The sequence below is a fragment of the Pavona decussata genome, unplaced genomic scaffold (genome assembly GCF_977016875.1).
Source record: "Pavona decussata unplaced genomic scaffold, jaPavDecu1.1 SCAFFOLD_6, whole genome shotgun sequence".
Taxonomy (NCBI): domain Eukaryota; kingdom Metazoa; phylum Cnidaria; class Anthozoa; order Scleractinia; family Agariciidae; genus Pavona; species Pavona decussata.
The window spans coordinates 2,728,708-2,739,268 of NW_028145430.1; the positions used below are offsets into that span (position 1 = coordinate 2,728,708).

Here is a 10,561-nt window from a genome sequence, read left to right on the forward strand (position 1 = left end):
GGCAAGGAAAGTGTACGCCCATAGCTTTTTTTCCAAAATCAATATATACTTTATACTATGAATAAGGACCTGTACTATAGGCCTTATCACGGTTTTCGACGCCATTTTGACGAGAAGGCAAACACGTTTGAAATAACAGTGTTTGTATCGAAATCCGAGGTGAAATAATTTTCATAAAACATCGCTTCTGAAAGCCTCATGAATTGAAAACTTTTAGCACTAGTAGACGGATTTTAAAAAAAAATTGGAGGGATGTAGCTGTGCCAGAAAGCGGCCAGTCGTGTTTTGAACTTTCCATACATTTGTCTGTATTTTTTTCCCGCGAACTATTTTTAGTAGCAGTTCACGGCTGGTTCGCTATACAGACAAATATATGGAAAATTCAAAACACGACTGGACGCTTTCTAGCACGGCTACATCCCTCCAATTTTTTTTCTTAAAATCCTTTTACCAGTGCTAAAAGTTTCCAATTCATGAATTTTTCAGAAGCGATGTTTTATGAAAGCTATTTGACATCGGATTTCCATACAAACACTGTTATTTCAGACGTGTTTGCCTACTCGTCAAAATGGCGTCGAAAACCGTGATAAGGCATATTGGCGAGATGGGCAACCTCTGCCAATTACTATTTTTTTTTACGCTTTGTGTACCTACAACTGTAGCGCGCATGAGTAGGAACGGGGGCATGTGGTCGACATCATAGCGGAAATAAACAATATGTGATTTGTGTTGCTCAAAATTTTGTTCTTTATTCCCTGGGAATACAATATTTGGCGACAAGGATGGCAGAACGCTGGACTCGATGGAAAACCCGACTACAATATCCTGGACGCGTATTTCACCCCTCAATTTGCAGTTGGATTTGCACTCGATCCTTTCGTCAAGTGCATCAACCAGTAAATGAACCTGTCGATCAGTTCATTACACGTCTACGCCATTTAGGGCGAAAACTGTAAATCTGACAAATATTCACTCGACGAGGCTATTAAACATCAGTTGATCGAACATTGCTATTCTGCTACACTACGTAGACGCCTTCTTCGTGAAAAGTCATCTACCACATTAAATTCCTTGATAGAAATGGCGCGTTCAACGGAGTCAGCAAATGTCAAAGCCGCCAACAAGTGGTCGGCTTTCAACAGGACGTGTTCCCTGTGTGGAATTCAACACAATTTGGGCAAGTTTGCCTGGAACGAGCACCAGCCCCAGGTCGTCCCCAAAGTACAATATGTACAACAATATTCTTCGTATGACGAAAAGTTGTTTATTTTAAGGAGCCGTAAACAAGTAAAAACAGACTGTCAACATCGAAGGTGCCCCAGTCCAAGTCTGTGTTGATTCAGGTGCAACAGCAAACGCTATTGACTATGCAACGTATGAAGCAATCAGGGCTATTGAAGTGTTGCCGTTAAAGCTAAGAGATGTGAGACTTCGCACCTATGGAGAAGGCAACCCCACACCAATAAGACTCGCTGAGTTGTTCTTTGGATTAGTGACAGCTCCTTCGGGGCAGATGGATACTACGAGGTTCCTGATATTGAAAGCTCAAAATGCTGGCTATCTCCTTAGTCGTTAAATGTCAGCTTGTCTGGGAATGTTGGGTGTTGCAGCCTCTGCTACCATGAACGTTAAGTGGAAATATCTGGCGACTACCATTACCTTCTTGACAAGTTCCCAACAGTGTTTAGTGGTGAAATTGGGAAACTGAAGGACTACCAACTTGGACTCAGCATTAACTCAACCGTACAGTCTGTGTTACAGAACCCGCGTCCAATACTCGTACACTTTCGCAGAAGGGTAGGAGCTAAGCTGAAACAACTGGAAGAACAAGACACAATTGAGCGTGTTGCTTATCCAGCGCCCTGAGTGTCACCAGTTGCCATCGTCGTTAAGCCAAAGCCCAGTGAAGCTCTCCTTCGTACACACTATCTGTATCCAACATCTGAGGAAATTCTGCACGACCTGAATGTCTCAAATTCTTTTTTTTTTTTTTCCAAGATTGATCTCAAAGAGTGTTACCATCAAATTAAGCTTGCAGAATCGTCTCGTCACCTGACAACATCCAAGACCCATGTTGGCGTCCGACGTTATAAACACTTGCCAAATGTAGCATCTGTGAGATCTGAGATGTGTCAACATGTGATTGATCAGGTCCTAGAGGGATCGGCAAATACCAGAAACATTGCAGATGACATTCTGGTTCATGGCACCACAGAGGAAGAACATGACAAATGCCTCGAGAGCACATTGCTTCGTCGCCACGCGCAAAACCTCAGAGTTATGCTTCAGTCAATTCCAGCAGTGCCCATCCCCCCCCCCCCGGGCTAACCCCGGGAATTAGCATTTTTTTAAAAAAAATGGGCAAATTCCCCGGGGCGGGGACACATAAGCTGTCTAAATGCCCCGGGGTGGGGACGAAGGAAGAGGGCAAATGCCCCGCCCCCGGGATCGTCGCCTTCCAACACCACTGCAGTTTTTTTTATAATCAGTGAATAAAACGTTCCCCTTTTCAGTATTTTAAAATAATGCAACGGTATTAAGACTTCAAGGACAAGAGGACATGTTAGGGAGCTTTTGGAAAATTTAATATTATTTAATAAACTGCGCTGGGATTGCAGCGGACGTGCCCCCAGCCGCGAGCGATGATAGGCGCCTGTATTTGCAGGCTACGTTTTATGCGGGGTTTTATATGCATTGCATTTTAAGGTCGCAAGATCTGTCTTGAAGATCGCATCATTCGCAAACCTTAACTGAAGTGCACTCCAGGTTGACTTTCGTGAATTTAAAAAATGCTTGGCTGGTTTTGAATGCGAAATACAGCTGTAGTCGTGTCCACGTTGATTGTTTCCGATCTCTCGATATGTGGTAAACAAAATATAGTTCAAGTTGTTGCTTTATAGATTTATATGCTTACAAGTAATGAAATATCTAAAATTGAGAAAACATGCCTTTAAAAACATCCACAAGTTTGTCTAGTCCCTGACGGACTAGCCAATCTTCAACAATTCCTCCAGGGCACTTTCGAAAACACGTGTGCCAAATACTGGGGGGTCGCCCCGGGGTACGCAAATGCCCAGCCCCCGGGCCGCGATAAAATTACGAATGCCCCACCGCCGGGACTGACAACGAGAGCAAATGCCCCGGGTTGCCCGGGGGGGGGGGGGATGGGCACTGCTGGAATTGACTGATGCATTACTCCAGCCATGTCTTTGAAGCTGGACTACTATAGATTTCACATTTCAGCACTCGGAGTGTCTCCCGACAAGAATCGCGTCCACGCATCAAACAAATGCAGCCACCCAACTCAGCTACTGAAGCAAAGAGCTTTCTTGGATTAGTCAACACAGAAGCCCCTTTTCCCACAAACTTAGCTGCTATGAGAGAACCGACACGTCAGCTTACACATAAGAACTCTCCGTGGTCATGGGGGCCGGAGCAATATTAGAAGCCTTTGAGAAGTTGTGCAACCTCATATCAAGTGACACTGTTCTAGCTCATTTTGACCCCTCCCTACCCACACAAATACGTCACGATGCTTATAAAATTGAAAACAGTGGTGCGCTGACTTAGAAGCACCCTGATGGATCCATCAGGCCGGCGGCATATGCAAGTCGTAGTTTGTCACCAGTAGAGCAGCGTTAAAGCCAAACAGAACGAGAAGCCTTTTCTGGAGTATGGTAATGTGAGAGATTTCATTTTATATTCATGGCAGTCAATTTGACTTGGTTGGTGATTACAAACCTCTACAAGTTCTCCTCAATGGTCGTGGTAACGCCTCACCACGAATTGAACTTAACGCTGGCGACTACAATCCCCGAATTGTTTACCAGCCAGGCATTCTTAATGGCGTTCAGGATTCTTTCACGGAAACCTGTCGCAGCCGACACACCCAGGGACCCTGAGGAGGATTGCATTAACTCTCTTATTGCGGATTATCTTCCTCCTGGGATCTCTATTCAAAAGTTGCTTCTTGCTTCAGAATCTGACCCCACTCTCAAAGTTATCAAAGAGTGCCGTGACACTCGGAACGAGGAAAATGCACCAAACCCTTTCAGGTTTTAAATTTTCCAGAAGCGGACGATACAGGGATCCATTTTTCAAACAAGGATATTACCTATGCAGCTAAACGTGTAAACGAAGATTTTACAAAAATTGAGAAATGGCTTGAGGCTAATGAGATGGCTGCTCATCTTGGCAAAAACCGAAGTGATGATGGCGGGATCGCGTCCTGCTCTTAATGCTGCCGAGGACATTGAAATTTACTTAAAGAATCATAACTTGAATAACGTGGATTCAGATAAGTATCGAGGAGTGCATGTAGATAGCACTCTGACCTGGAATAAACGGCCTTATTGGAATAACCATCTACAATACCTATGCAAGAGAGTGTACCCAAAACTAAGGGTGTTAAACAGGTTTTCCAGTTTTTTAGCAAACGACATACTTCTGTTAATTTACAAGCAAACTATCCCACCAATTATGGATAACCGATGTATTATTTGGTTGAATTTTCCTTTAACACACCTGAAAAGATTGAGTGTCTACAAAACCAGGCCATGCGCTCTGTAATAAAAGTGGACAGCAAATCCTGTAGTCAAGAAATGCGTTCTACGTTAGGACTCCTTACATTGTTCTATCGTAGGCGATTTTCGCAGTCTGTACTTACTTTCAAAATTGTTCTTTACGTAAACTGTCCTGATCAATTACGACTTTATCTCTCTTTCAGATGTAATATACAGAGCAGAAATCTTCGTGATAATACTCTACTGCATCTTCCTAAAGTATGTACTAAAACAGGACAGACTGCATTTCAATACGCAGCAGCAGAGGATTGGAACAGTTTCCTGAAGATCTGTCAAGGAAATCGGTTCAATACCAAGGTTTAAATCCACCACATTTGAATGTCTTAGTGAATTAGATCTCGATCTCCAGCAACCGCTGCTCATATAATTGTAATAAGTACTTATGTTACCAATTGTTTTTGTCTCAGTCACGTTTAATATGTCCTTGCTATTAGTTTTACTGCAGTTATTTAACAATTAGACGGCGAGCTCGAGGTTTCTCTCGGCTGATAGTTGGCGAGGGGCAAAGCCCCGAGCCAACTATCAAAGGCGATAGAAACCGAGAGCGAGCCGTCTAATTGTTTTAGTATACCTCAGTGATCGATCTATCAAGCAAAAAAATATTTTTATTTCATCATTAATTTTGATATATTTGTGCAATGATGCATGCTAAATCGCGCGCGCTCTGACAAACTGCCGTCTATAGGATGATATATACATGTACATAGAATACGTATTCTATTCATTCATTCTTTCGTTCGTTCGTTCGTTCGTTCATAATGGAGGACAACTTCGATGATCTTTTGAGATCATACAAGTCCCTTGAACACAATCCAGCTGGAATACCAAAAACATGGATGCTCGAAAGACTATGACCAGTATAACCTCCCAAAGCTCAAAAAGAAAAAAAGGCAATAAAGAAATGAAGAAAGGCAGATCAACGCCAAACGAAAAGGATAGCTGAAGCGGACTTCGAATCCTCAATAAGGGCCAAAATCAGAAAAACGGAGGAATCCATAACAAAATGACAAAGACATTTGGACAAGAAAACATATCCAAAGTCACTCCGTTACAGCGCGTGCGCAAATATCTCAGACATTCACATTCTGAAGACATTCAGACGGTTTTAAAAGCAAAACGCAGAGCAAGGTTTCATTTCAGCTCTAAGAAAGTTTCACAACCGCCGCCTTCAACAACAACAATCTAAGCTTCAGCCAGAGAAAACAATATGCAAAGGTTCGCTTTATCGGCAGTCTAAACGAGAAAGGCTTGTCAAACAAATTCAGAAACAAATCGCCAGCGGCTGACATTATAAATCTGTCAACTCTAGCTGCCAATTTAGAGCAACAACTCAACAATTTTAAATATAGAATGTCCAACCTATAAAAGGAAACTGTTTTCTGAGTGCTCTCACACTAACGTACCCTGCGAGCAGAGTCTCCTTCCGACTTATCTAGGAAGATTGAACGAGACTCTGCTCGCCGGGTAACACTAACGAAGACGGGAGAACAAACTAAGCATGCTAAGGGTAGAACACAAATTACAAAAAAAGGTCTTTAATAAAAACCTCTTCCCTTAAAGACGGCGACAGACTGCAAGAAGTCGTGGTTTTTCCCTTACATCACGCACACAAACTGACGCTAAAATTACGCAAAATAGAAAATTGAACGAGGAGATATTGAGAAGAGGCAGGAAAAAAGCGGGTTCGCGGCTCGCTAGATCCATCGGACGCTACAGAATAGGCTCGTTTGGTCCTGCCATGGGTCTTTTGGCTAAACTACATCTTGCCAAAATACGAACCATGGCTCGACCAAATTCACCTGATATACCGCCGAAGCGTGCCAAAAAGGTATGATTAGGTATAGCTAATAACTACCCTTTTCTAGGCGTTCAGAAAGTGGCAAAGCGAACGAATAATAAGAGGATACACGTTGCAATCTTCTTCGCGCCGCAGCTAAATTTCCACTTTCTGCGGAACAGTTGAGACAGGCTACAAGCCAAGCGAAAGCCTTATTCTCACCCATGTGCTTGTCTTCCAGTTCCAACTGTTTGTATAGACTCTTGTGGCTGCGCTTTGTGGTTGGCTTTGGGTTTGCATCGCCCGTGAAAGTCAGGCCTGAGCCACATTTTTTTTGCAAACTGGGTAACGACTCGCTTCGATAATCGAGACTCATCGGTGAGTCAGTGGAGTTCGTTACAAAGATACTGTAACTTGCGTTACGCAAACTCGACGGCGTCAGCTACAATAGGTCAGATGTATGCAATAATCGAAAAATCCTTGCCACACTAAGACACTTCTCTATTGATCCTTCACACAAATCAATTTATATTCCATTTTAGTATAAATCTACTAGTGTTCTATCACGAATGCCGTTCTCTGATCGGCAACGCTACTCTCTATCTATTCTGTGATAGATTGTGAGTAGCGGTTTTCAGCAAAATGGCTGCCGCTTCCTCGCGTTTTCGAAGTGTCGCCTGAAGTGTCTGCGATGATGATATAGATAATTTACTTGTTTAGTTTTCAACGACTGGTAGATTTATACTAAAATAATTAGATTATTCGCTCTCGATTTCTATGCATGATAGCTGATTCGGGCTGCGCCCTCACGCGATAGAAATCTCGAGCTCATATTAAACCTAATTGTTAAATACTAGTGATTTTCAATATCAAAGTGGGTGCTGGCGAAGGGGGATAAAGTTGTGGGTTAATTAAACAGTGAATGGGTTTGGAAAAGGGGGTCGACTTTGAGGGTAGGGAGAGTAGGTTTCAGTTGGATGAGTTGTAACGATCATGACTACAGCAAGCATTGGTTTTGAAAATGGGTCATGGCAGGTTTAGTGATTGTATAACAAACATTGGGGAAGAAATGTTGAAAACGCTTCTTTTTTGTGGGATGGGGGTGTTGGTGAAGTGGACGGATCAGCCGCCCCAAACGGCACAGATTTTGAATTATTTGCCTCCACGAGCAAAGAACTCGAGTGAAAGTGCAACGAGTCGTTTGATTTCAGAGTGAAGCAATAATCTGATTTCACAGTTGCACAGTTCGCTTCGACAAGCGATCGACATGTTTTCAATTCTTTTGCCTCAAAGGACACACTTACGGACCGAAAGAGCATGACTCAACGGTCGAATTATCCTGCACAAACTCCACAGATTTTGAATGATTGGGCTCCACGGGCGAAGAACTCGTGTGAAAGTACGAGTCCTTTGATTTCACAGTTGAGTGGTTCGCAGATTTTGAATTATTAGCCTCCACGGTATTTTTTCTATTTGCTGTCTTTATTTGCTTCTGTAATCATTCATCAAGGTCACGAATGGAAAGAGATTTGTGTTTGCCTGCTTTTATAGATCCACCGCTTGAGAATTGAGATCACTTTCCACGGGAAAATTTTACCACGATCTTACGCACAGACGGTTTCGAGGCGCAGTTGACTTTGCCATAAAACAAATAGGTAAGTATTTCTAAATATTTTTATTTGCTAGATGTCTACATTTCTTTGTGAATATTCATCAAGGCCAAGAAACGGATCAATGATGAATCCCGTGGAAAGTGATATCTTTCCGTTCGTGACCTTGATGAATGACTACAAAAGCAAACGTCAACTGCACCTCGTAACCGAAAGCGTCTGACAGCGTGCGATCCTTAAGTGCAAAGTGAGGTGTGCATCCCGGATTATATGTCAGCCATGTGATTTGCGCATGATTGTCGTCTCAACTATCCCAGATAATGCTCTACTGCGCAAGCTTCGAGTCTTACATCCGACAAAATTTTGGGACAAGAATAGTGTGCTGTCTCGCTAACGCTCGCCAGCAATAAACTGAATAAAAGAATAGGGCAAAATAGCCAGCGTTTTAATGAAAATAAAAGGCACACTCACCGATGCAAAATTTCCCTTTGTCCGTCGATTTCGTTTTTCCAAACTGTATAATCTGCGTCTTCCCAGTACGTTGTTGGCTCCTGGTGTGTGACTGTATGATCAGCTACCTCGTAACCTTTGGAATACGCACTTTCCACCAAGAAATAATTAGTATAGTTATGGGATATAAACAGGGTACCCACTGCGGGACAACTGTTTGGATTGGTCACTTCGTCAAGAAGCTCGTTGTATAGCTCCAAGTATTGCTTTTCAACATCATCGTCGAAGGTCACTATGATAATTTGAGGAGTTTGTTTAGGCGTCAAACCGCCAGGTGGATTGCGATTGTCACTGCACCGACAATCTGGTGGAAGACACTTTTCAGGATCGCAAGGCTGAGCGGGTTGAAACTGCGCACGAATTTCACCCAGGAACGAGAATAGTACAAACGCGTAAATTGGAAGGACCATGTTCAAAACCGACCTTTTCGTTTATGCCCGAGCAATCCAATTGAGGCCTACGTCTTGCTACTTCTTTCTGGATGCACTATGAGTTCTTTTCAAAAACGCTTCCGGTTTGTCGTTTTGAGGCACTGACACACTCAGCCTCGGCCTCGTGCTTTCTGGGAAGGGAACCAATCTCGTACCCAGAGTCCTCAGGCTTTTTGGTCAGCGGGTAGGCGACTATAATAGGGGATACATGAAGTACATAGCAGGAGAGCCTCTGGAGAATTCGAAAAAATTTAAATGTTTTGATTGGCTACTCTATATAAGCTCCGTAACGGCATCCATACTCTTCCATTGTTTCAGAATTGTTTTACCGCTGAAATCCTGCGGTAATAAAATTCCAGTACCCCAGAGTCTCTCCTGGCGACCAACCGCTGGCCAAAGAGCCTGAGGACAGAAAACTGAATGCAAGGCTGGAACTACGGCAAAGGGCAGATTTATTAGTGGCCAATATTTCGACTAATAGAATTAGTCTTCCTCAGGGCCAGAGCTATACTGAAGGAAAATATAATAACGGCTCCTTAAATTAAAGTTTGAAAAATACATGGAAAAAAATGATTGGCTAATACATGATATGAACACAGCGTACTTGTAAATATGAGATAACAAAAATATAGTAACGGCTCCTAAAATTAAAGTTTGAAAAAATACATGGAAAAAAATGATTGGCTAATAATAGATGACATGAAGACAGCGTACTTGTAAATATGAGATAACAAAAATATAGAAGTGTATAATCAAGGTTCAGCGTTCGTTTTTCCTTTTAACATGGTTTGGCCATGTACCTGTGAAGGAAAGTTTTGCTTTTCTCATTTAACTTGACGACAGCGACATGATATTTCAGTTCTTTTGTTCATTGTTCGTAGTCACGCGCTATGACGTGGACGGATGTCTGAATTTGGGACCATCCGAAATCGGCTACCACGTGCATTGTAGAACACTCGACTCGCGTTGGTGTTCTACTTTTTGCTGTGCTACACCGTGCTGACGAGAGCCAACCAGCTCGAAACAGCTGTCCACGGTTGCCGCATTCTGTTGATTCTCGGTTTGGTCTCTATCATGTCGCTGTCGTGTTAAGTTTTCTACGCAGTCCAGCCTTGCATAAATTTGATTCCTGTTAATGCCTTCTGGAGATAACGTTTTCCCTCTATAAATTAGAAAAGCCTCGCGTGCCTTACGGCGGGAGGCATTGATGGTGGGTTGTAGTTCGAGAGGGAAGAGTCGCATGTCCGCGGAAGAGTGACCTGGTAAGTTGAAGTGTAGGGACTGCTGCTGTAGAGTTTGCGTGATGCCCGGGTGGGGGGGGGGGGGGGTAGTCCAAAAAAAAAATGGGTAGGGGTGTGCGGCCCGCTTCCCAAAACCCTTACCCTATTTATGACTAAAATCTGCGATTTTCCCTACCCTATTTATGACCTGAAGTAGCTTTTTCTAAAAAAAATCGAACCCAGGACTAGAGTGCAAAAATCTATACCCTATTTATTACCAAAAAGGCAGCAAAATGGCTAAAAGCGAAACCCTATTTATGACCAAAACAGCCGAAAAACCATACCCTTTGGCGCCGCACATACTTATATAGCCCATATAAGGGCCAGAGCTATACTGATAATAAATAAGTCTTCCTCAGGGCCAGAGCTA

General features: G+C 43.0%; 1 protein-coding gene and 1 long non-coding RNA gene across 3 annotated transcripts in view; both read right to left on the bottom strand.

Moving 5' to 3' along the window:
- LOC146489164 (chitin deacetylase 7-like) overlaps window positions 1-9,157 on the bottom strand; it is a 29,199-nt gene extending 20,042 nt beyond the window's left edge. Inside the window, exon 1 of one of the 2 annotated variants that reach the window (XM_085106635.1) lies at window positions 8,442-9,132. In XM_085106635.1, coding sequence (XP_084962761.1) covers window positions 8,442-8,890 — 449 coding nt within the window. In that variant the 5' untranslated portion in view covers window positions 8,891-9,132. Of the gene's footprint in view, window positions 1-8,441 lie in introns of both variants that reach the window. The other variant, XM_085106631.1, reaches the window with a different exon arrangement.
- Window positions 724-4,061, bottom strand: LOC146489166 (uncharacterized). The gene is made up of 2 exons (XR_014864988.1): window positions 3,186-4,061; window positions 724-2,271 (listed from the first exon to the last, which is right to left on the bottom strand). It is a non-coding gene; the product is annotated as an uncharacterized LOC146489166 (long non-coding RNA).
- Window positions 9,158-10,561: the final 1,404 nt, after the last annotated feature.